Source organism: Pleurodeles waltl, chromosome 10 (genome assembly GCF_031143425.1).
Source record: "Pleurodeles waltl isolate 20211129_DDA chromosome 10, aPleWal1.hap1.20221129, whole genome shotgun sequence".
In the NCBI taxonomy this organism is placed as follows: Eukaryota; Metazoa; Chordata; class Amphibia; order Caudata; family Salamandridae; genus Pleurodeles; species Pleurodeles waltl.
The window spans coordinates 8,192,952-8,219,718 of NC_090449.1; the positions used below are offsets into that span (position 1 = coordinate 8,192,952).

Consider the following 26,767-nt stretch of genomic DNA (forward strand, 5'->3'; position numbering starts at 1 on the left):
TCCAGGAAAATGGAGCTGGAGTCGTAGGGGCACCTGTGCTCATGCAGGGGTGCCCTCACACAGGTACATGCACCCTGGGCTAGGAGGGCCTGTCATAGGGGTGATTTACAGTGACCTGGTGCAGTAACCTGTAGTGAAAGGATGCATGCACCTTTTCACACAGCCTGCAATGGCAGGCCTGAAGAGACATTTTGCATGGGCTCCCCCTGGGTGGCACAATACATGCTGCAGCCCATGGGGAACCCCTGGTGCCCCAATTCCCTGGGTACCTAAGGAAAATGTTACTTACCAGTAGACATCTGTTCGCGGCATGTAGTGCTGTAGATTCACATGCTGTGCATAAGCTTGCCATCTAGTGTTGGGTTTGGGGTAGTACAACTTGTTTTTGTTCAAAGAAAGTTTAAGTCACGGATCGAGTGACTTCTGATAATACTGCGCATAGGGATAGAGTCCTTTGTTAGATTGTTTCTCCCCATGTGGGAGAGTGTAGTGAAAAGAGTATATGATGGAAAAGATGTCCATACAATGTATTTACATATACACACACACATATATACACATATATACACATACATATATACACATATATATACATATATATATATCCAAACCAAGCAGCTCCACTACAGAGCCAGGGGCCTCTTGGATTCCACTTCCTCACCCCAGTGTGACGAGTTTCGGCGAAGTGCTTTCTTAAGATGCCGGTAATTACAGGACACACGCCCACTAGTGTTAAAATTCGTTTTTACTCCTCCTTCAGATCATTCATGATTACAGACTTCATTTCCCATAATGCACCAAGCTGGATATGCTAGCACTCTGATTTTTCTTAATTGTTTTTACACAGTCCCAATCATATTTTCTCTCAGTGGATTGTAATATCAAGAACATTTTGGTTTTGGGCACTTAGCTGTACTGTAGTGGCAAGTGCATTCCCAGCCTCCATCTCTCTCTTACTCAAATTTCAAAACGTGCGTGTTCCTCTGCAGATTCACATGCTGTGCATACGTCTGCCAGCTAGTGTTGGGCTCGGATTGTTAAAAGTTGTTTTTCTTCGAAGAAGTGTTTGAGTCACGGGATGGAGTGACTCCTCCTCTTCGGCTCCATTGTGCATGGGCATCTACTCCATGTTAGATTGTTTTCATTCCGCCATCGGGTTCGGACGTGTTTCCTTTCACTCCGACAGTTCGAGTCGGAAAAAGTTTAAAACTCTATTTCTCGTCTGTATTGTTTCATCAATCAACACTTCGGTACCGTCGGATTAAACATCTTTACTCGCCCTTCGGGGCACCCGCGCCCAACTCAGGCCGACCGTGTGGAAGCCTCATGGACTGGACTCCATTTCGCTTTTGTCCTCTGTGCCATGCTAAATTCCCTTACACGGACCAACATCTCGTCTGTAATCTCTGCCTTTCCCCAGACCATCGGGAAGAAAACTGTGAGGTCTGCAGATCCTTCCGTTCCAAGAAAACGCTCCGAGACAGAAGAGCTCAGAGACTCGCGATGGCATCCAAAAGCACTGAATGTATCGATGTCGAAGAGGAGATCATGCAGACTGCTGTCTCCGTTAGAGGATCCAACTCCAAACAGGAGTCAGAGGACAAACTGGTCACGGCAGGACAGCACGTGAGTACCCCTGCCCCTGTCCCAGCCAAGCCCAAACACAAGGCCTTGGGGACGCCACTGCCGGAAGGCCATGGCTTGACCTGAAAAAAAGACCATCGGTGACCAACCCACAACTTCGGCACCGAAAAAGGCCACTCCTCTCAAGTCATCTGACTTGAGCCGAAGCTCTGTCTCCGAGCCCAGCAACCATTGCTCTTTAGAGTGGAAATCTCAAAAATCGTTTTTGGAGCGGAGACCATCCTCAACCCCGACTTTTTCGATATCGAAAAAAACAGCTTCTGAGCCGGAAAAGCCTATTTACACAGAGGAACATGGACCTTCACAGGCACTTAAAGAAAGCCATAAAGCTACTGAGGAAGACTCACAAATGGCGGCAATGGATGACAGGCAAGCCAGGATTCACATCCATAAATAGACTGGCAGAATTTTAAAGGCACTTCCTCCAAAACCAAAGAGAAAATTAGCCTTTCAAGGGGAATTGGACACTGCACAGCCTCCAGCTAAACTGCCAACATATCCCCGGCCGTGCATCTTCTTAGAGCAGGAAGTCTTCAGTCTGCACCAAGAAGAAAGTAGGAATCTCCCTTAGAGTGAAGGAGTCACTCCCCTGCTTCCGCGGGCACCAGCTGCAATGACAACCGGCCGTGTTGATCCTTTCTCCTGCACTTGTGTGGATCCTGCAACAGGTGGTGGTGCTGAGTGGTCCCCCTTCACCAGCGGTCCAACTTTGGAGGTGGTAAGTCTTTGCCTCTCCTTGCAGGACGCTACCCCTGCTTTCCATGAGACTTGCAGCTACCAAGGCTTGTTGACTCATTTTCCGAGGGATCTTCAGGCTCCCAGCACTCTTTCCTACAACGTGTGGTCTACTGCCTGCTGCTCCAGCAATGTCAGACTCCTCTCCAGGTGTGCTGTGTGGGCCTCACTGTGACTCTTGTGCCTACTGCCTGTGAGCTGCCTGTAGGGGCTGCATCCAGGACTTCTTGCTCTGACTGCTGGGGGACGGTTGGTAGTCCTCTCCTTGGGCTGAGTCATCTCAGACCTTCCTGGGTCTCCAACAGCTCTGCAAATATTCTGCAGCTTTTGCCTTTGACAAGGCTTGTTGGTAGTTTTTCCAAAGCTCTGATGGACTGCAACTCTTCTTCCAATGTAGGACAACTGGATCACATTTGGAACTCTTCCTCTGCTCCTGTGCTGCATAGCAGACTCCTGGTCTTCACCGTTGACCTGGTACTGTATCCTCAGACGGATCGGTAGTGGCTCCTGCCCCACCTGGACACTCCAACTGGAACTGGACTTGGTCCTCTTCATTTGCAGGTCCTCTTATGGCCTCTCAGATGCTCCTGGAGGCCTCTGCCCACCTTGGATTCAAGATAGCAGGATTATGTGGCCACCTGGAGAAGCTCTGGGCACCATCTCTGAGGGTGGTGATGGACAGAGGAGTGGTAACTCCCCTTTCCATTGTCCAGTTTCCACCCAGAACAAGGACCGGGGGGCCCTGATCTGGTGCAGAGTGGTTTATGCAAGGAGGGCACCAAATGTGCCCTTCAAAGCATACCAGTGGCTTGGGGTGGCTACCCCTCCCAAACCAGGTAACGCCAATTTCCAGAGGGAGAGGGTGTTACCTCCCTCCCCAAAGGAAATCCTTTGTTCTGCCTTCCTAAGCTTGATCAGATCAAGCAGCAAAGGGGCAGAAACCCGTCTATGGGGTGGCAGCAGCTTAGGCTGCCAAGAAAACCCCAGAAAGCTGGTAGGTGCAATGCTGGGGGTCCTCTGAGTCCTAGTGCATGCAATCATACTAACAATAATGCAACAGTATTGGGGTATAATTCCAACATGTTTGCTAACAAAAATGCCCAGGTTCAGAATTACCATTATGTAGCTAATATAGGTAGTGACCTATGCCTATTACATGAATAAAATGGCATCCTCGCACTCACAAAGTCCAGGAAAATGGAGCTGGAGTTGGTGAGAGCACCTCTGCTCATGCATAGGTGCCCTCACACACAGGTACCTGCACCCTGCCCTCTGAGCCGGGAGCAAAGAAACACAAATAATGGATGGAATGAGGAACCAAACAAACATTCACCACCAGTCACAGATCTGGGTTTAATCCATCAATTCTTTTGCTCACCATGCCACCCCAGTTTGGACCAAGCCATATGTAAATCAGTCTTGACCCTGTTACCCATGGGAACAGTCCAGCCCGAACTGCCAGGCTTTCCCTGGACCGGAAAACAAGCATCCTGGGACTGGTTTCTGGATATCACCCTTCATCAGCCTGGCTAGCTTGAATCAAGTGGCACAGTGAGCCCGGGACCCTCGTCAGGGCATACCTGACGCACTTATCACGACAAACACAAATGATGGATGGATTGCGAAACCAATCAAACATTCACCCCCAGTCACAGATCTGGGTTTAATCCATCAATTCTATTGCTCACCATGCCACCCCAGTTTGGACCCAGCCATATGCAAATCAGTGTTGACCCTGTTCCCCATGGGAACAGTCCAGCCTGAACTGCCAGGTTCTCCAACTGGTGAAGGTAAGCCTCCTTCCCATGCAGGAAAGTTCCCCCACGCACCACGTCTTTTGCAGCTCCCAATGCTTGTTTGCATCTCCAAGGGATCATCAGGTGACATGTAGCTCAAGTCCCCAGCGCTCCTTTCTGCGACGCTCAGCCCTCTGTTTCTCCTGCAGCGTGGGATCCCTTTCTGTAGTGCTGTGTGGGCTTCTTCGGCAACTTCTGTGGCCCTGTCCTGTGGGACTCTTGTGGGTGCTGACTCTGCTCCTGTGGACTCTGCAACGCTGGGGGTCCCCTGTGACTCTCCCTCCTGGGTTGAGTCCTCCTGGGCCTTGCTGGTCCGTGGCAGCACCACTTTTCCACTAATAGAGTTTACCTTTGCCAAAGCTTGTTGGTGGAATTCCAGCACCAGTCTGCAATCTTCACTCCAGCTTGGGGCATCTTCTGCATACATCAAGCACTCTTCTCCGGCTCCAGGGTTGCAGTGCTGACCTGTTCTTCCTCATAGTCATCCAACTCCTGCAAGTACAGCTGGGTGGGTGTAGGAAGTTGGCTCTGTATGTGCTATTTCAAAGTAAGGAATAGCATGCACAGAGTCCAAGGGTTCCCCTTAGAGGTAAAATAGTGGTAAAAAGAGATAATACTAATGCTCTATTTTGTGGTAGTGTGGTCGAGCAGTAGGCTTATCCAAGGAGTAGTGTTAAGCATTTGTTGTACATACACACAGGCAATAAATGAGGTACACACACTCAGACAAATCCAGCCAATAGGTTTTGTTATAGAAAAAATATATTTTCTTAGTTTATTTTAAGAACCACAGGTTCAAATTTTATATGTAATAGCTCATTTGAAAGGTATTGCAGGTAAGTACTCTAGGAACTTTGAGTCATTACTTTAGCATGTATACTTTTTACATAAAACACAATAAGCTGTTTTAAAAGTGGACACAGTGCAATTTTCACAGTTCCTGGGGGAGGTAAGTTATTGTTAGTTTCAACAGGTAAGTAAGGCACTTACAGGGTTCAGTTCTTGGTCCAAGGTAGCCCACCGTTGGGGGTTCAGAGCAACCCCAAAGTTATCACACCAGCAGCTCAGGGCCGGTCAGGTGCAAAGGTCAAAGAGGTGCCCAAAACACATAGGCTATAATGGAGAGAAGGGGGTGCCCCGGTTCCAGTCTGCCAGCAGGTAAGTACCCGCGTCTTCGGAGGGCAGACCAGGGGGGTTTTGTAGGGCACCGGGAGGGACACAAAGTAGCACAGAAAGTACACCCTCAGCAGCGCGGGGGCGGCCGGGTGCAGTGTGCAAACAAGCGTCGGGTTTCCTTCAGTTTTCAAGGGGAGACCAAGGGGTCTCTTCAGCGATGCAGGCAGGCAAGGGGGGGGCTCCTCTGGGTAGCCACGACCTGGGCAAGGGAGAGGGCCTCCTGGGGGTCACTCCTGCACAGAAGTTCCGTTTCTTTAGGGGCTGGGGGCTGCGGGTGCAGGGTCTTTTCCAGCCGTCGGGAAAGGGAGTTCAGATAGTCGCGGTCAGGGGGGAGCCTGGGGATTCCCTCTGCAGGCGTCGTAGAGTCGCCGGAGGGTCCTCCCTGAGTTGGTTGTTCTCCACCAGTCGAGTCGGGGTCGCCGGGGGCAGTGTTGCAAGTCTCACGCTTCTTGCGGGGAGTTGCAGGGGTCTTTAAATCTGCTCCTTGTAACAAAGTTGCAGTTCTTTTGGAGCAGTGCCGCTGTCCTCGGGACTTTCTTGTCTTTTTCGAAGCAGGGCAGTCCTCAGAGGATTCAGAGGTCGCTGGTCCCTTGGAAAGCGTCGGTGGAGCAGGGTTCTTTGGAAGGCAGGAGACAGGCCGGTAAGTCTGGGGCCAAGGCAGTTGGTGTCTTCTGGTCTTCCTCTGCAGGGGTCTTTCAGCTCGGCAGTCCTTCTTCTTGTAGTTGCAGGAATCTAATTTCTAGGTTCAGGGAGAGCCCTTAAATACTAAATTTAAGGGCGTGTTTAGGTCTGGGGGGTTAGTAGCCAATGGCTACTAGTCCTGAGGGTGAGTACACCCTCTTTGTGCCTCCTCCCAAGGGGAGGGGGTCACATCCCTAATCCTATTGGGGGAATCCTCCATCTGCAAGATGGAGGATTTCTAAAAGTTAGAGTCACTTCAGCTCAGGACACCTTAGGGGCTGTCTTGACTGGCCAGTGACTCCTCCTTGTTGCTTTCTTTGTTTCCTCCAGCCTTGCCGCCAAAAGTGGGGCCGTGGCCGGAGGGGGCGGGCAACTCCACTAAGCTGGAGTGTCCTGCGGTGCTGTGACAAAGGGGTGAGCCTTTGAGGCTCACCGCCAGGTGTTACAGCTCCTGCCTGGGGGAGGTGTTAGCATCTCCACCCAGTGCAGGCTTTGTTACTGGCCTCAGAGTGACAAAGGCACTCTCCCCATGGGGCCAGCAACATGTCTCTAGTGTGGCAGGCTGCTGGAACCAGTCAGCCTACACAGATAGTCGGTTAAGTTTCAGGGGGCACCTCTAAGGTGCCCTCCGTGGTGTATTTTACAATAAAATGTACACTGGCATCAGTGTGCATTTATTGTGATGAGAAGTTTGATACCAAACTTCCCAGTTTTCAGTGTAGCCATTATGGTGCTGTGGAGTTCGTGTAAAACAGACTCCCAGACCATATACTCTTATGGCTACCCTGCACTTACAATGTCTAAGGTTTTGCTTAGACACTGTAGGGGCACAGTGCTCATGCACGGGTACCCTCTCCTATGGTATAGTGCACCCTGCCTTAGGGCTGTAAGGCCTGCTAGAGGGGTGTCTTACCTATACTGCATAGGCAGTGAGAGGCTGGCATGGCACCCTGAGGGGAGTGCCATGTCGACTTACTCATTTTGTTCTCACTAGCACACACAAGCTGGTAAGCAGTGTGTCTGTGCTGAGTGAGGGGTCTCTAGGGTGGCATAAGACATGCTGCAGCCCTTAGAGACCTTCCCTGGCATCAGGGCCCTTGGTACCAGAGGTACCAGTTACAAGGGACTTATCTGGATGCCAGGGTGTGCCAATTGTGGAATCAAAAGTACAGGTTAGGGAAAGAACACTGGTGCTGGGGCCTGGTTAGCAGACCTCAGCACACTTTCAATTCAAAACATAGCATCAGCAAAGGCAAAAAGTCAGGGGGTAACCATGCCAAGGAGGCATTTCCTTACAGTGGGTAGCAGCTCCTACTCCTCCTGGACTCCACTGACACTTTTGTACTTGGTCCCCTCTCTACACAGGTCTTCTCCAGGATTCCATCACTGGTTTCTTGCAGTCTTGTCTGGGTGTCTTTTCTTTTTCTTCCTTTTGGGTGGTTTGGGGAAATTCCAGTGATTTACTCCTGCTTTCCTGGTCGCTGAGGGGTATTGTATTACTTACCTTTGTGGTTTTCTAAAATCCCCAGCTCCCCTCTACACATTCCACTTATCTAGGTGGGGGGACCGTGTTTGCATTCAATTTTTTCCGAATATGGTTTGGGCTCCCCCTAGGGTCACTATTGCTTATTACTATTTGCACGGTTTTCTAACCTTTTCTATGCCTATTTCTGATTACTAGGGTACATATTTAGTGTGTTTAATTACCTCCTACGGGAGTATTGCCTTTTCAGTAATTTTGGTACTCTCTCTCTAAAAAGGGTATTGTGTAACACTGTGGTTTCTTTCATGTGTGTAAGTGCTGTGTGACTACAGTGGTTTTGAAAGAGCTTCGCATGTCTCATAGATAAGTCTTAGCTGCTCATCCACAGCTACCTCTAGAGAGCTTGGCTTCTGGGCACTGCCTTCACTAAGAGGGGACACCTGGGCCTGGTATAAGGTGTAAGTACGTGGGGTACACATCACACACCAGGCCAGCTTCCTACACCCCCTACAGAGCCCTTACTATTTACTGCTCTTTCCTAATATTTACTTGCGTTTATTGTGTGTACTTACCTTCAGAAGGAGGTTTGCCTATAGTAACCTGTGATAAAGTACCTTTGTTTTTGCAACAGTTTGATTTCTTTTATGAGTGATAAGTCACTGTGTGACTACTGTGGTATTGCAAGTGCTTCACACTCCTCCTACATAAGCCTTGGCTGCTCACCACAGCTACCACTAGAGAGCCCTGGCTACCTAGACACAATAACACTATCTAATAAGGGTTGCCTGGACCCAGTACAAGGTGTTTAACACCATAGGTGTCCACCACACACTGGGCCAGCCTCCTTCACCCAATAAAATAAATGCTGCGGATAACCAAAAAACGAAATACGTTAAGTTTGTTAGTACAAGACAAAGGCTTTATTGTAAGGTACACTTGTGTTGAAAGCGCTTTCTGGAAAACTTTACTTATAATTTCGTGAGGGTTCTGAAACAGCTCTTCTAGTAACTGCACGAATAGGTAACATCACTGGTCTGCTGATGCTAATACCATACATACCAAAATAGATTTGCAGACCCCAGCAACAGCCTGGCAGGCAGCGGATGTAGGAAAATCTATGGGAAGGTTAGGGAGGCCCAGAATTGTGACAAGAGGCAGAAGACCCTTTTGGTTCACAAACTCCTGACAATGATCATCTGTAGTGTTGTTGCTCAAAATAGACTCCACAAACTTCATCTGCACGGGGAAAAAAGGAAAAGCTGCCAGTTACTTCTGTCCTGATACTTCATACAAATCAATGTCAGTAATTTTACTGATAGGGATTAACATTTACTTTCAAAAGAGGTGAATGCACTCAAAACTGCATCAATGGCTGAAAGAAATTAGTTACTTACCTGTAACTCCAATTCTCCAACATAGGTATTTTTTATATATTCACATGAATCTATCACTCCCTGTCGTCAGGCTGGGAATCTCTGGTACATTAAAATAGCAGCATACTGTGTAAAAATCTACAATATACAGTATACAATGTGAAGTGGTTGTGGGAAGCTGGCCCTTTATGAGGTATGTGAATACAAAGGGTCCAGGTGTTAACCCATGAGTGGGGAGGACTTGCTCTGCAATCCCACACTGCTCTATTTAGGGGTAGAGTGGTCGAACAGCCTTAGGCTTAACACAGAGGAGTGCAAGAATCCTACAAATACAGACAATAGTTAATAAATGAGACCCAACTCAAGAAGGAAATCCACACCAATTAAAAAAAATACCAGGTATCTTTATATAAGTTTAGGCATAAGAGAAAAATTGTTCAGGTAAGTAGGTTTTTAAATAGGAATTATTTACACTTTAAAAAGTGGACAGTGCAATTTAAGATCTGCAATGTTATCATATGGGAGGAAAAACAACTTCTGCAATTAGGTACTCTTTGACAACTTACAGGACCAAGTTGAGTATTGGGTAAGGGTCAGGACCCCCAACAGTTCACTCCAGGCGGCACTGGAGCAGCCAGATGCAGAGGTGTAGTGCGGCTTCGGGTGCCCAATGTATTTAAAAAGAGATTGGTCTTCGTGGAAAAAGGCTACATGCTCTGGCTAGGTCAGTTGAGGACAACCAGCAGGTAGGTTACAAATGTGGGCTTCTCAGGGACGTAGGTGCACCTCAAAGGCAGCAGCTATTTCTGGTTTCGATACCAAACACTCCTATCTTCAGTGAAGCCCTCATGTAGCTGGGGCACTCTTATTGGCCAGTGTCAAGCACATCTGCTTAAAATGGCTTCCCTGTTCCCTTACTATGTCTAAGAATCGACTAAGACATAGATGGGGCATATCTGCTTCTGCAGATATTTACAGACATGTTATGGAAAATGTCACTTACCCAGTGTACATCAGTTTGTGGCATGTTCCGCTGCAGATTCACATGCTATGCATAGTCCTGCCATCTAGTGTTGGGCAAGGAGTGTTACAAGTTGTAGGAAGTTGGCTCTGTATGCACTATTTCAAAGTAAGGAATAGTATACACAGAGTTCAAGGTTCCCCTTAGAGGTAAGATAGTGGCAAAAAGAGATCATTCTAATGCTCTATTTTGTGGTAGTGTGGTCGAGCGGTAGGCTTATCAAAGGAGTAGTGTTAAGCATTTGTTGTACATACACAGGCAATAAATGAGGAACCCACACTCAGAGACAATTCCAGGCCAATAGGTTTTTGTATAGAAAAATATATTTTCTTAGTTTATTTTAAGAACCACAGGTTCAAATTCTACATGTAATACTTCAAATGAAAGGTATTTCAAGTAGGTACTTTAGGAACTTTGAATTAGCAAAATAGCATATACAGTTTTCACATAAATGACATATAGCTATTTTAAAACTAGACAGTGCACTTTTCAACAGTTCCTGGGGGAGGTAAGTGTTTGTTAGGTTTTGCAGGTAAGTAAACCACCTACAGGGGTTCAAGTTGGGGTCCAAGGTAGCCCACCGTTAGGGGTTCAGAGCAACCCCAAACTTACCACACCAGCAGCTCAGGGCCGGTCAGGTACAGAGGTCAAAGTGGTGCCCAAAACACACAGGCTTCAATGGAGAAGGGGGTGCCCCAGTTCCAGTCTGCCAGCAGGTAAGTACCCGCGTCTTCGGAGGACAGACCAGGGGGGTTTTGTAGGACACCGGGGGGGGACACAAGTCAGCACAGAAAGTACACCCGCAACTGCACGGGGGCGGCCGGGTGCAGTGTGCAACCAAGCGTCGGGTTCGCAATAGAAATCAATGGGAGACCAAGGAGTCTCTTCAGCGATGCAGGCAAGGGAGCAGGGGGGGGGCTCCTCGAGGTAGCCACTACCTGGGCAAAGGAGAGGACCACCTGGGGGTCGCTCCTGCACTGGAGGTCGGATCCTTCAGGTCCTGGGGGCTGCGGGTGCAGAGAATTTACCAGGCGTCGGGTCTTTGAAGCAGGCAGTCTCGGTCAGGGGGGAGCCTCGGGATTCCCTCTGCAGGCGTCGCTGTGGGGGCTCGGGGGGGGGGGGTCAACTCTGGCTACTCACGGTCTCGTAGTCGCCGGGGAGTCCTCCCTGTGGTGTTTGTTCTCCACAAGTCGAGCTAGGGGCGTCGGGTGCAGAGTGCAAAGTCTCACGCTTCCGGCGGGAAACGTGTGTTGTTTCAAAGTTGCTTCTTTGTTGCAAAGTTGCAGTCTTTGGGGAACAGAGCCGCTGTCCTCAGGAGTTTTTTGGTCCTTCCAGATGCAGAGTAGTCCTCTAAGGCTTCAGAGGTTGCTGGAGCCTGGGAACGCATCACTGGAGCAGTGTCTTTTAAAGGGGGAGACAGGCCGGTAGAGCTGGGGCAAAGCAGTTGGTGTCTCCGTCTTCTCTGCAGGTTTTTCAGTTCAGCAGTCTTCTTCTTACGTTGCAGGAATCTGTTTTCCTAGGTTCTGGGAGGCTCCTAAATACTGAATTTAGGGGTGTGTTTAGGTCTGGGAGGGCAGTAGCTAATGGCTACTGTCCTTGAGGGTGGCTACACCCTCTTTGTGCCTCCTTCCTGAGAGGAGGGGAGCACATCCATATTCCTATTGGGGGAATCCACCATCTGCAAGATGGAGGATTTCTAAAAGTCAGAGTCACCACAGGACACCTTAGGGGCTGTCCTGACAGGCCAGTGACGACTCCTTGTTTTTCTCATTATCTCCCCTGGACTTGCTGCCAAAAGTGGGGGCTGTGTCCAGGGAGCGGGCATCTCCACTAGCTGGAGTGCTCTGGGGCATTCTAACAGGAAGCCTGAGCCTTTGAAGCTCACTGATAGGTGTTACAGTTCCTGCAGTGGGGAGGTGTGAAGCACCTCCACCCAGAGCAGGCTTTTGTTTCTGTCCTCAGTGAGCACAAAGGCCCTCACCACATGGGGTCAGAAACTCGTCTCAGCAGCAGGCTGGCACAGACCAGTCAGTCCTGCACTGAACAATTGGGTAAAATACAGGGGGCATCTCTATGATGCCCTCTGTGTGCATTTTTTAATAAATCCAACACTGGCATCAGTGTGGGTTTATTATTCTGAGAAGTTTGATACCAAACTTCCCAGTATTCAGTGTAGCCATTATGGAGCTGTGGAGTTTGTTTTTGACAGACTCCCAGACCATATACTCTTATGGCTACCCTGCACTTACAATGTCTAAGGTTTTGCTTAGACACTGTAGGGGCATAGTGCTCATGCACATATGCCCTCACCTGTGGTATAGGGCACCCTGCCTTAGGGCTGTAAGGCCTGCTAGACGGGTGACTTACCTATGCCACAGGCAGTGTGAGGTTGGCATGGCACCCTGAGGGGAGTGCCATGTCGACTTAGTCATTTTCTCCCCACCAGCACACACAAGCTGGCAAGCAGTGTGTCTGTGGAGTGAGGGGTCCCTAGGGTGGCATAAGACATGCTGCAGCCCTTAGAGACCTTCCCTGGCATCAGGGCCCTTGGTACCAAGGGTACAGGTTACAAGGGACTTACCTGGGTGCCACTGCTTTGGCCCCAGCCCTACCGGCCTGTCTCCCCACTTCAAGAAAAACTGCAAACAGCAACACGCTCCACAGGGGGTCCAGCAACCTCTGAAGCCTCAGAGGACTACTGTAGGAAGTTGGCTCTGTATGTGCTATTTCAAAGTAAGGAATAGCATGCACAGAGTCCAAGGGTTCCCCTTAGAGGTAAGATAGTGGCAAAAAGAGATAATACTAATGCTCTATTTTGTGGTAGTGTGGTCGAGCAGTAGGCTTATCCAAGGAGTAGTGTTAAGCATTTGTTGTACATACACACAGGCAATAAATGAGGAACACACACTCAGAGACAAATCCAGCCAATAGGTTTTGTTTTAGAAAAATATTTTTTCTTAGTTTATTTTAAGAACCACAGGTTCAAATTCTACATGTAATATCTCATTTGAAAGGTATTGCAGGTAAGTACTTTTGGAACTTTGAATAATTACAGTAGCATATATACTTTTCACATAAAACACAAATAGCTGTTTTAAAAGTGGACAGTGCAATTTTCACAGTTCCTGGGGGAGGGAAAGTATTGTTTGTTTTAGCAGGTAAGTAAATCACTTACAAGTCTCAGGTTTGGGTCCAAGGTAGCCCACCGTTGGGGGTTCAGAGCAACTCCAAAGTTACCACACCAGCAGCTCAGGGCCGGTCAGGTGCAGAGGTCAAAGAGGTGCCCAAAACACATAGGCTTCAATGGAGAGAAGGGGGTGCCCCGGTTGAGGTCTGCCAGCAGGTAAGTACCCGCGTCTTCGGAGGGCAGACCAGGGGGGTTTTGTAGGGCACCGGGGGGGAGGGGGGGCAACAAGTCAGCACAAAAAGTACACCCTCAGCAGCGCGGGGGCGGCCGGGTGCAGTGTGCAAACACGTGTCAGGTTTTCAATGATGTTCAATGAGAGACCAAGGGATCTCTTCAGCGGTGCAGGCAGGCAAGGGGGGGGGGGCTCCTCGGGGTAGCCACCACCTGGGCACGGGAGAGGGCCTCCTGGGGGTCACTCCTGCACAGAAGTTCCGTTCCTTCAGGTGCTGGGGCCTGCGGGTGCAGGGTCTTTTCCAGCCGTCGGGACTTTAGGTTCAGGCAGTCGCGGTCAGGGGGAGCCTCGGGATTCCCTCTGCAGGCGTCGCTGTGGGGGCTCAGGGGGGACAACTTGGGTTACTCACGGTCTTGGAGTCGCCGGAAGGTCCTCCCTGAGGTGTTGGTTCTCCACCAGTCGAGTCGAGGTCGCCGGGTGCAGTGTTGCAAGTCTCACGCTTCTTGCGGGGAGTTGCAGGGGTCTTTAAATCTGCTCCTCTAACAAAGTTGCAGTTCTTTTGGAGCAGTGCCGCTGTCCTCGGGAGTTTCTGGTCTTTCTTGAAGCAGGGCAGTCCTCAGAGGATTCAGAGGTCGCTGGTCCCTTGGAAAGCGTCGCTGGAGCAGGTTTCTTTGGAAGGCAGGAGACAGGCCGGTAAGTCTGGGGCCAAAGCAGTTGGTGTCTTCTGTTCTTCCTCTGCAGGGGTTTTTCAGCTCAGCAGTCGTCGTCTTCTTGTAGTTTCAGGAATCTAAATTCTTAGGTTCAGGGAAGCCCTTAAATACTAAATTTAAGGGCGCGTTTAGGTCTGGGGGGTTAGTAGCCAATGGCTACTAGCCCTGAGGGTGGGTACACCCTCCTTGTGCCTTCTCCCAAGGGAAGGGGGTCACATTCCTAACCCTATTGGGGGAATCCTCCTTCTACAAGATGGAGGATTTCTAAAAGTCAGAGTCACCTCAGCTCAGGACACCTTAGGGGCTGTCCTGACTGGCCAGTGACTCCTCCTTGTTTTTCTCATTATCTCTCCTGGACTTGCCGCCAAAAGTGGGGGCTGGGTCCAGGAGGCGGGCATCTCCACTAGCTGGAGTGCCCTGGGGCATTGTAACACGAAGCTTGAGCCTTTGAAGCTCACTGCTAGGTGTTACAGTTCCTGCAGGGGGGAGGTGTGAAGCACCTCCACCCAGAGCAGGCTTTGTTTCTGTCCTCAGAGCACAAAGGCTCTCACCGCATGGGGTCAGAAACTTGTCTCTCAGCAGCAGGCTGGCACAGACCAGTCAGTCCTGCACTAAACAATTGGGTAAAATACAGCGGGTATCTGTAAGATGCCCTCTGTGTGCATTTTTTAATAAATCCAACACTGGCATCAGTGTGGGTTTATTATTCTGAGAAGTTTGAAACGAAACTTCCCAGTATTCAGTGTAGCCATTATGGAGCTGTGGAGTTCGTTTTTGACAGACTCCCAGCCCATATACTCTTATGGCTACCCTGCACTTACAATGTCTAAGGTTTTGCTTAGACACTGTAGGGGCATAGGGCTCATGCACCTATGCCCTCACCTGTGGTATAGTGCACCCTGCCTTAGGGCTGTAAGGCCTGCTAGAGGGGTGACTTACCTATGCCACAGGCAGTGTGAGGTTGGCATGGCACCCTGAGGGTAAGCAGTGTGTCTGTGCTGAGTGAGGGGTCCCTAGGGTGGCATAAGACATGCTGCAGCCCTTAGAGACCTTCCCTGGCATCAGGGCCCTTGGTACCAGGGGTACCAGTTACAAGGGACTTACCTAGGTGCCAGGGTTGTGCCAATTGTGGAAACAATGGTACATTTTAGGTGAAAGAACACTGGTGCTGGGGCCTGGTTAGCAGGGTCCCAGCACACTTCAGTCAAGTCAGCATCAGTATCAGTATCAAGCAAAAAGTGGGGGGTAACTGCAACAGGAAGCCATTTCTTTACAACTACCCTGCATCTAAAAGGACCAAGAACTCCTGAGGACAGCGGCTCTGCTCCAAAGAAGAAACATCTTTGCAACAAAGAAGCAACTTTTAAAGACAACACGTTTCCCGCCAGAAGCGTGAGACTTTTCACTCTGCACCCGACGCCCCCGGCTCGACCTGCGGATAAACACTACAGGGAGGACTCCCCGGCGACTGCGACCCTGTGAGTGGCCAGAGTTGACCCCCAGCAACGCCTGCAGAGGGAATCCAGAGGCTCCCCCTGACCGCGACTGCCTGCTTCTAAGAACCCGATGCCTGGTAAAGAGACTGCACCCGCAGCCCCCAGGACCTGAAGGATCCAACCTCCAGTGCAGAAGCGACACCCAGGTGGCCCTCTCCCTTGCCCTTATTCCACAATGTATTGGCACAAATTCAGTCAAACCAACAGTACACCGTCAAATTTGTCCTGAAACTGTTGGGTATGATGGCATCCTGCATCGCCATTGTCCCAAACGCAAGATTACACATGCGGCCCTTACAACAGTGTCTTACAGAACAATGGTGCAGGAAGTTGGCTCTGTATGCAGTAGTTCAAAGTAAGAAATAGCGTGCACAGAGTCCAAGGGTTCCCCTTAGAGGTAAGATAGTGGCAAAAAGATAATTCTAATGCTCTTTTGTGGTAGTGTGGTCGAGCAGGATAAGTTACTTACCTGTAAATCCTAGTTCTCTTCCAGGGGTATCCTCATCAAAGTCATAAACATTGAATATTCCCGCCCTTGTGCGGGGACCCCGGAGCATACATAAAATACACATATCATCATGTGTAAAAACAGCAATGCAGGCTATAATCAAAAACAGGCTAAAAATGCTTTATTTCTATGAATTTTTTTTTTTCATATTATGAAATCACAATAGAGAATAAATATCTACCCAAACCCTTAAAACTGGGCTTAGAGAAGTAAGCAGCAGTAAACACTAGAGAAAAAACTACATTGAAAAACCAATGGAGCATTCTTAGCCAATAGGCTGCATGCAGGTTAACACAGGAGAATCCTAAAAACTTTGGCACCGTGCCTTTAAGACCCTGAGCACCTCCAGTACACCATGCCTCAGGGGTGAAGGAAAGGTGACAGTTGGTTCACAGTTAGGTCAGTTCCTTTTTACGGTGACAATCTGTGTAACTGATTCAAAATACAGTCTGTCCTGCACTTCTAGGAGACGTGCGTCCGGGGAGGAGGGTGGGTTGTTTATGACTTTGATGAGGATACCCCTGGAAGAGAACTAGGATTTACAGGTAAGTAACTTATCCTTCTCTTCCAGGGGATCCTCATCAATAGTCATAAACATTGAATAGATTAGCAAGCCCATCCCTAAACTCTGCGGACTGTCCAATAGAAGTGCAGGAATAGATACGTATTATGCAAATAAATTTCTCAGAGAGGCCTGCCCCACTTGGGCATCCGCTCTTGCATCGGAGTCTAAACAGTAATGTCTAGTAAACGTATGCACAGACTTCCATGTAGCAGCCTTACAAATCTCAGATATTGGAACATTGTTAAGGAGGGCAGCAGTAGCCGCTTTTCCCCTTGTGGAATGCGCTTTAGGCCTAGCTAGTAATTGTTTATTAGCCAGCTGGTAAGTATTAACAATACAAGAAACTATCCATCTTGATATCGTTCGTTTAGATGCTGCCTCTCCTGTCCTCAAATGACCATAATTTACAAACAAGCGGTTAGAATGTCTAATCGATTTTGTCTTATCCAGATAAAATTTCAGCACTCTTTTCAAGACTAAGGAGTGTAATGCTTTCTCTGCTGGAGTCTCCGGATTGGAAAAGAAAGTCGGTAAAGATATAGTCTGATTGATGTGGAATTCTGACACCACCTTCGGAAGGAAAGATGGGCGAGTTCGCAGAACCACTCTATTGTCTTGAAAAACCGTGTACGGTTCTTTGGAAGGCAAAGCCTGGATTTCGCTGACCCTCCTCGCTGAAGTAATGGCCACGAAAAAAGCCATCTTCCACGTAATGTGTTGTAAAGAGGCCTTATGTATAGGTTCAAAAGGAGGGCCCATAAGTTTTGACAATACTATGTTCAGTTCCCATGGAGGAGAAGGTCTCCGAATGGGCGGAAAAACTTTTTTCAAACCTTCCAAGAAATCCTTGACTACAGGTTTCGTAAAGAAGGATTCCTGAGAAGGTGACTTGCGATAGGCTGTAATGGCAGACAAATGTACCTTAATAGATGATACCTGCAGACCGGACTTTGCCAGATGAAGCAAATAGGACAGTATGACATCCTCCTGAGCCCGTATGGGATTCTGACCTTGTTGACAGCACCATATGTAGAATCTCTTCCACTTAAAAGCGTAAGAACGCCGCGTGGAAGGTCGTTTGGACTCTTTCAAGATGTTCATGCACTCCTGTGAGAGCCCTAGGTGCCCATACTGCAGGAATTCAGGAGCCATGCTGTTAAGCTCAGAGGGTAGGTTGGGATGTAGAATCCTGCCCTCCATTCTGCTCAGAAGATCCGGTCTGCACGGCAGCCTCCTGTGAGGTTTTTCCGATAGGTTGAGTAGATCTGTGTACCAGAATTGACGGGGCCATTGTGGCGCTATGAGAATCATTCTGGTTCTGGATCTGTAAAGTTTGTTGATCACTGCCGGTATGAGGGGAATCGGCGGAAAAGCGTAGAGAAATATCCCTGACCAGTCGATCAACAGGGCATTCCCTCGAGATCCCGGACGGTAGAACCTGGATGCGAAGTCTGTGCATTTCTTGTTTACTTCGTCTGCGAAGAGATCCAGTTGGTCAACCCCATTGAGCGAAGATGTATTCGAGGACTTCGCCGTGTAGGACCCAATCGTGTGCGTCCTCTAGGTGTCTGCTCAGGAAATCTGCTTCCACGTTTTGTTGACCTGGCAGGTGAACCGCTGTGACATTCCTCTGGCCAGGAGCCAATGCCATATCGTTTGGGACTCTCGAGATAGGGGTAGGGAATCTCGTTCCCCCGTTTGTTCAAATAATACATCGTGGTTGTATTGTCCGTTTGTATTAGGAGGGTTTTCCCCTGAATTAGTGGTATGAAAGACTTGAGAGCCAGACGGACCGCTCTGAGTTCTAGCAGATTGATGTGGTACTGCTTTTCCTTGTCTGACCACAGGCCCTGAGCTTGAAGGGGACCCAGATGAGCCCATCCCTGAAGAGACGCATCCGTTACCAGAGTGTCGGATGGAACTACCTGGTGAAACGGAGCACCTACTGACAGGTGAGGTCTGTGCATCCACCATTTCAATGACTGAAGAGCTACTGCCGGTAGTCGCACTCTGTCCTCCCAGCGACCTGTCCTTTGGCTCCAGTTGCTCTCCAATGCCTCTTGGAGGGGCCTCATGTGGAGTCTGGCATTTGGGACAATAAAAATGCATGATGCCATGGAGCTCAGCAGCGATGTCACCTGACGTGCAGTAGGTGCGTTGGCTTTCAACAGGTCCTGACACTTCCTGTCTATTGAGGATAGTCGTTCCTCCGAAGGATACACTCTTTGGAGTTCTGTGTTTATTATAGCTCCCAGGTAGTGAAGGTTCTGTGTTGGAATCAAGGTTGACTTTTGGTAATTGACCTGAAGACCTAGAGACTCGCAAACTCTGAGCACAATGTCCCGATGGCTTCTCGCCTGCTCCGGAGAAGAAGCCTTCAGTAACCAGTCGTCTAGGTATGGGTAGATGAATATTGAAAATGTCACTTACCCAGTGTACATCTGTTCGTGGCATCAGTCGCAGTAGATTCGCATGTTCTGCAATAGCTCGCCATCTGGTGTTGGGCCGGAGTGTTACAAGTTGTTTTTCTTCGAAGAAGTCTTTCGAGTCACGGGACCGAGTGACTCCTCCTTTTGTCTCCATTGCGCATGGGCGTCGACTCCATCCTCGATTGTTTTTCCCCGCAGAGGGTGAGGTAGGAGTTGAATTGTAGTAATAGTGCCCATGCAATGGAGTGACTAAGTATGCACCTATTTAAGGTTGAGATGATACATATATAAATAATTGAAGGTAACTTCCAAACTGCTACAGGCTCCCGGGGAGGCGGGTGGGCACATGCGAATCTACTGCGACTGATGCCACGAACAGATGTACACTGGGTAAGTGGCATTTTCAGTTCGATGGCATCTGTCGCTGTAGATACGCATGTTCTGCATAGACTAGTAAGCAGTTATTTCCCCAAAAGCGGTGGATCAGCCTGTAGGAGTGGAAGTAGTTTGAAATAATGTCCTTAATACGGCTTGACCTACTGTGGCTTGTTGTGCGGATAACACGTCTACACAGTAGTGCTTGGTGAATGTGTGAGGCGTAGACCATGTGGCTGCCTTACATATTTCTTGCATTGGGATGTTTCCTAGAAAGGCCATGGTAGCACCTTTCTTTCTGGTTGAGTGTGCCCTTGGTGTAATGGGCAGCTGTCGTTTAGCTTTAAGGTAGCAGATTTGGATGCATTTAACTATCCATCTGGCTATACCTTGTTTTGAAATTGGGTTTCCTGCATGAGGTTTTTGAAATGCAATAAAGAGTTGTTTAGTCTTTCTGATGTTCTTTGTTCTGTCAATGTAATACATTAATGCTCTTTTGACATCTAATGTATGTAGTGCCCTTTCAGCTACGGTATCTGGCTGTGGAAAGAACACTGGAAGTTCCACTGTTTGATTTAGATGGAACGGTGAAATAACCTTTGGCAAAAATTTAGGATTGGTCCTTAGGACGACTTTATTTTTGTGTAGTTGTATAAAAGGTTCCTGTATAGTAAACGCCTGAATCTCGCTTACTCTTCTCAGGGAAGTAATGGCGATGAGAAATGCCACCTTCCAGGTTAGGAACTGTATGTCGCAGGAGTGCATGGGTTCAAAAGGTGGACCCATAAGTCTAGTTAGGACAACATTTAGGTTCCATGAAGGAACAGGTAGTGTTCTTGGTGGTATAATTCTCCTAAGGCCCTCCATGAATGCTTTAATGACTGGTATTCTATATAGGGAAGTTGAATAGGTAGTCTGCAGGTATGCAGATATTGCTGCAAGGTGAATCTTAATGGAAGAGAAAGCTAGGTTAGATTTTTGTAAGTGAAGCAAGTAACCCACTACCTGTTCTGGAGTTGTGTGTAATGGTTGTATTTGATTAATATGGCAGTAGCAAACAAACCTCTTCCATTTACTTGCATAGCAGTGCCTGGTGGATGGCCTTCTTGCTTGTTTTATGACTTCCATACATTCTTGGGTAAGTTGTAAGTGCCCGAATTCTAGGATTTCAGGAGCCAGATTGCTAGATTCAGCGATGCTGGATCTGGGTGTCTGATCTTTTGGTTGTGCTGTGTCAACAGATCTGGCCTGTTGGGCAATTTGATGCAGGGTACCACTGATAGGTCTAGCAGCGTTGTGTACCAGGGTTGCCTTGCCCAAGTTGGTGCTATCAATATGAGTTTGAGTTTGCTTTGACTGAGTTTGTTTACCAGGTAAGGAAGGAGAGGGAGAGGAGGAAAAGCGTAAGCAAATATCCCTGACCAGTTCATCCATAGGGCATTGCCTTGGGATTGTTTGTGTGGGTATCTGGATGCGAAGTTTTGGCATTTTGCGTTCTCCCTTGTCGCAAACAAGTCTATCTGAGGTGTTCCCCAGAGTTTGAAATAAGTGTTCAGAATTTGGGGGTGAATTTCCCATTCGTGGACCTGTTGGTGAACTCGAGAGAGATTGTCTGCGAGTTGATTTTGTATCCCTGGTATAAACTATGCAATTAGGCGAATTTGGTTGTGAATTGCCCAATGCCAAATTTTTTGTGCTAGCAGGCTTAACTGCGTGGAGTGCGTCCCTCCCTGCTTGTTTAGATAATACATTGTTGTCATGTTGTCTGTTTTGACGAGAATGTATTTGTGAACTATTATTGGTTGGAAAGCTTTTAGTGCTTGAAAAACTGCTAGAAGTTCTAGGTGATTGATATGCAGTTTTGTTTGATGTACGTTCCATTGTCCTTGTATGCTGTGTTGATCGAGGTGTGCTCCCCACCCTGTCATGGAAGCATCTGTTGTTATTACGTATTGTGGCACTGGGTCTTGGAAAGGCCGCCCCTTGTTTAAATTTATGTTGTTCCACCACAGAAGCGAGAGGTAAGTTTGGCGGTCTATTAACACCAGATCTAGAAGGTGACCCTGTGCTTGAGACCACTGTGATGCTAGGCATTGTTGTAAGGGCCTCATGTGCAGTCTTGCGTTTGGGACAATGGCTATGCATGATGACATCATGCCTAGGAGTTGTAATACCATCTTTGCCTGTATCTTTTGTGTTGGATACATGCGTTGTATGATGGTGTTGAAATTTAGAATTCTTTGTGGACTTGGAGTGGCTACTCCCTTTGATGTGTCTATTATGGCTCCCAGGTATTGTTGTACCTTGCGTGGCAGAATTTTGGATTTTGTGAAATTGACGGTGAACCCGAGTTTGAAGAGGGTTTGTATGATGTGATTTGTGTGATTTGAGCACTGTATGAACGAATGGGCCTTGATTAGCCAGTCGTCCAAATATGGGAACATGTATTTGCTGCCTTCTTATGTGTGCAGCGACTACCGCTAGACATTTGGTAAAGACTCTTGGTGCGGTTGTTAATCCGAAAGGCAGTACCTTGAATTGGTAATGTATTCCTTTGAATACAAACCTTAGGTATTTCCTGTGCGATGGGTGTATTGGTATATGGAAATAACCATCCTTGAGGTCTAAAGTTGCCATGTAGTCGTGTAGTTTTAGCAATGGCAATACTTCTTGTAGTGTGACCATGTGGAAGTGGTCTGATTTGATGAAAGTGTTCACTACTCTGAGGTCTAGGATTGGTCTCAGCGTTTTGTCCTTCTTTGGTATCAGAAAGTACAGTGAGTAAACTCCTGTGTTTATTTGTGTGTTTGGCACTAATTCGATTGCATTCTTTTGCAATAGTGCCTGCACTTCTATCTCCAGGAGATTGGAATGGTGTGTTGTTAAATTTTGTGCTTTTGGTGGTATGTTTGGAGGGAATTGTAGAAATTCTATGCAATAACCATGTTGGATAATTGCTAGAACCCAAGTGTCTGTAGTAATTTCCTCCCATGCTTTGTAATAATGACCTATTCTTCCCCCCACTGGTGTTGTGTGGAGGGGGTGAGTGACATGTGAGTCATTGTTTAGTAGTAGGGGTTTTGGGGCTTTGAAATCTCCCTCTGTTTCTAGGGAATTGCCCTCCTCTATATTGTCCCCGAAAACCTCCTCTATACTGTCCCTGGTAACTGGACGGTGTTGCTTGTGAGGTGCTGGCTTGTGTGCTTTGACCCCGAAACCCCCCTCGAAAGGGCGTTTTACGGAATGTGCTGTAATTCCCTCTGCTCTGCGGGGAGTAGAGTGCGCCCATGGCTTTGGCAGTGTCCGTATCTTTTTTGAGTTTCTCAATCGCTGTGTCCACTTCTGGACCGAACAGTTCTTTTTCATTAAAAGGCATATTGAGAACTGCTTGTTGAATCTCTGGTTTAAATCCAGACGTTCGGAGCCATGCATGCCTTCTGATAGTTACAGATGTATTAATTGTCCGTGCAGCTGTATCTGCAGCGTCCATGGAGGAACGTATCTGGTTGTTGGAGATGGTCTGTCCCTCCTCAACCACTTGTTTTGCCCTATTTTGGAAGTCCTTGGGCAGATGTTCAATGAGATGTTGCATCTCGTCCCAGTGGGCTCTGTCATAGCGCGCAAGTAGTGCCTGGGAGTTCGCGATGCGCCACTGGTTTGCAGCTTGTGCTGCGACTCTCTTACCAGCTGCATCGAACTTGCGGCTTTCTTTATCTGGGGGTGGTGCATCTCCAGATGTGTGAGAGTTGGCCCTTTTCCTAGCTGCTCCTACAACAACAGAGTCTGGTGGCAGCTGTGTAGTGATGAAAACCGTGTCCGTAGGAGGCGGCTTATACTTTTTTTCCACCCTTGGTGTGATTGCCCTACTTTTGACCGGGTCCTTAAATATGTCTTTTGCGTGCCGGAGCATACCAGGGAGCATAGGCAGGCTTTGGTAGGAGCTGTGGGTGGAGGAGAGTGTGTTGAACAAGAAATCATCCTCGACCTGTTCTGAGTGGAGGCTTACGTTATGAAATTGTGCTGCTCTAGCCACCACCTGAGAGTACGCGGTGCTGTCTTCTGGTGGAGATGGCTTTGTAGGGTATGCCTCCGGGCTGTTATCTGACACTGGGGCGTCGTATAGGTCCCATGCGTCCTGATCTTGGTCACCGTGGCTCATGGTGGTGTGAGCTGGGGAGTGAGATGGAGTTTGTGCTGGTGAAACGTTAATCACGGGCGGAGGAGAGGGTGGTGGTGTAACTCTTTTCACCACTTTTGGTTGTGGTGCTTGTTCCGTCTGGAACTCCAACCTTCTCTTTCTCCTAATGGGGGGAAGGGTGCTTATTTTTCCTGTCCCCTGCTGAATGAAGATACGCTTTTGCGTATGGTCCACATCAGTTGCTTGTAGCTCTTCCTCAAACCTATGCTTTTGCATTTGGGAGGTTAGCGAGTGCTCTTCTGTATAAGAGCCTGAAGCTGGGTCGCTTGCAGTTTGTTTCGGCGTCGAAACTTTGTCTGCGTGTTTTTTCGGCTCCGAGGAGACTTTTTTCCTTTTCGGGGCCAAAACCTTTCGGCGTCGATCTGTTTCGGTGCCGCTGTCTCGGCGTCGAGCCGTGTCCACACCGGCATCTCGGTGTCGAGGCTTGTCTCCAGCACTTTCTCGGTCCCGAGAAGGCTGCGTGCCGGTGTCTCGACCGGAGTCGGACGATCTCGGCACTGTTTGGGCCTTTTTCGGTGCCGACGGTCGGTCACTGAATTTATGGGTCGAGCCATGGCCTGGTGGCAGTGGCGTCCCCTGGGCCTTGTAAATGTTTCTTTGTGTGGTTTTCGACGTCTTACTCACGGTTTGTGTGTCGTCGAATCCTTCGGAGTCTGAGTCTTGGATTGAGAAGGTACCTTCTTCTTCCTGTTCCTCGAACTCCCGTTGGGCTGTCGGTGCGGACGCCATTTGAAGTCTTCTAGCTCGACGGTCTCGGAGTGTTTTTCGGGACCGGAACGCACGACAGGCCTCGCAGGTGTCTTCGCTGTGCTCAGGTGACAGGCACAGGTTGCAGACCAAGTGTTGGTCTGTGTAAGGGTACTTATTGTGGCATTTGGGGCAGAAACGGAACGGGGTCCGTTCCATCGGCGTTCTTCAGCACGCGGTCGGGCCGACCAGGCCCCGACGGAGGATCGAAAAACTACCCCGAAGGGCACCGGAGCTCTTCGATCTTCGATGCGGTGTGGAATGTAAGTACGCCGATCCCGAACGCAACAATACCGACGAAAATCTTCCGAAATTAGCTAATTTTCCGTTCCGAAACTCGGAGCGACAGGAACACGTCCGAACCCGATGGCGGAAAAAAAACAATCGAGGATGGAGTCGACGCCCATGCGCAATGGAGACAAAAGGAGGAGTCACTCGGTCCCGTGACTCGAAAGACTTCTTCGAAGAAAAACAACTTGTAACACTCCGGCCCAACACCAGATGGCGAGCTATTGCAGAACATGCGTATCTACAGCGACAGATGCCATCGAACCTTTTGTTTTCGAAGATGCGCCGCTACCGCTGCCATAAATTTCGAGAAGACGCGTGGGGCAGATTTCAGGCCAAATGGTAGAACTCTGAACTGATAATGCTGTAACGCTACTTGGAAGCGCAGGAATTTCCGATGTTTGGGAGCTATTGGGATGTGAAAATATGCATCCTGCAGGTCGATGGAGCACATCCAGTCTCCCTGATGTAGCTGAGGGAAAATCTGGTGAAGCGCTAGCATCCTGAACTTTTGTTTCCTTATGTATTTGTTCAGCAGCCGTAGGTCCAGAATTGGTCTGAAAATGCCCTCTCGACCCTTCTTCGCCACCAGAAAATAACGGGAGTAAACCCCCTTTCCTCTGTGCGCATGTGGAACCTTTTCTATGGCATTCTTTTGTAAGAGGGCGAGAGCCTCTTTGCGCATCAGGCTGAGATGAGATGGATTGCATTTGGTTGGTGGCAAGTGTGGTGGAGGCTGTCTGAAAAGAAGAGAGTAGCCATTTTCGACAATATTGAGCACCCATTTGTCTCTTGTGATAGAGTGCCACTCGTGAAGATAACCTGTAATACTTCCCCCCACCTGAGTGGTGTACAGTGTCGAGGGAAGCGAGATCTCATTGTTTGGCCGGCGCTTTCGGAGTGGACTGTTGAGGTCTACTTGACCCTCGCTCCCTTGTGTTCCTTCGCTGAAAAAGAGGGCGTGTCCCTGCCGTTGCTGGGACCTTTGGGACCAGTGAGGGGTTTGAACCCTCTGCTGGAAAGGGCGCCTGTCATAAGGCCTATACCTCTGCCTGAAATCTTTCTTTCTTTCCAGGCCCACTGCCCTCATGGTATCCACCTCGGTCTTCATGCGGGCCATTTCCTCGTCTGCATGGGCACCAAACAGCGATTTCCCGGCGAATGGGAGATTCAGGATGCGTTGTTGTGCTTCCTGCTTTAAACCAGTAAGTCTCAGCCAGGAAGACCTACTTGCACAGATTCCATGTGCGTACCCATGTGCAGCTAAATCCGCCCCATCTGCCGCCGCGCTGATAACCTGGTTGGATACCAGGCATCCCTCTTGCAGGATCTCTTGAAAATCCTGTCTGTCCTCTCTGGGCAATTTCTCTGTGAATCTATTGAGAGAGTCCCACAGAGAACAATCATACCTGCCCAGGAGTGCAGAAGCACTGGAGACTTTCATTGCCGAAGCCGCTGTACCGCACATCTTTCTCCCCAGAGAGTCTAGATGCCTGCTCTCTTTATCCGGGGGGACCGTGGATGATGATGCCACCGAGTGGGTCTTTCGGGCTGCGGCTAATATTACCGAGTCCGGTGGCGGATCCTTCCTGAGGAACAAAGGGTCCTGTTCGGGAGCCTTGTATTTTTTGAGAATCCTAGCCGGGGCAGATTTGAGTGTGGCTGGGGAGAGAAAAATGTCCATGGTTGGCTGCAACAAACCAGGCACTAGAGGCAGCAGCTTTTTTGACGCTGATCTCTGTTGCAGAGTCTCAAAGATGACTGACGAGGAGGTAGATGGCTCTGGAACCTCTATGATTAATTTCTGCCCTCCTCTTAACAGCACCTCGTTAAACGTGGTAATGTCATCCACCGGTGAGACCCTAGCAGGTGGAGAATCTGTTAGGGTGGGGGAGTAACGCCCGACAGATGATCCTGACGACGACCAAGATGGTGATCTTCGTGAACGAGACCTGGATCGTCGTTGAGAACGAGACCTGCTGCGAGACGCTGTAGCAGAGCGCCCAGGCCTCGCGGTCGGTTGACTAGGAACAGAACGAGCCCGTCCTGCCCGCGATGGCGTTCTTGGCAGGGAGGCAGTAGGCGAGTACATTCGCGAATACTGCGAATCCGGGGAGGCCGCTGGTCTGTTAAGGCTCTCTAGCCATCTTGGAGATAGATTGATGGGCGAAACATGCCCAGAT

At 48.9% G+C, this 26,767-nt stretch overlaps 1 protein-coding gene across 10 annotated transcripts in view; it reads right to left on the bottom strand.

Moving 5' to 3' along the window:
* Nucleotides 1-26,767, bottom strand: part of HUWE1 (HECT, UBA and WWE domain containing E3 ubiquitin protein ligase 1) — a 1,403,674-nt gene that overhangs the window by 1,089,470 nt on the left and 287,437 nt on the right. For all 10 annotated transcript variants that reach the window (XM_069209338.1, XM_069209335.1, XM_069209339.1 and 7 more), the window contains one exon: nt 8,575-8,751. In XM_069209338.1, the coding sequence (XP_069065439.1) occupies nt 8,575-8,751 (177 nt within the window). The remainder of the gene's footprint in view (nt 1-8,574; nt 8,752-26,767) is intronic.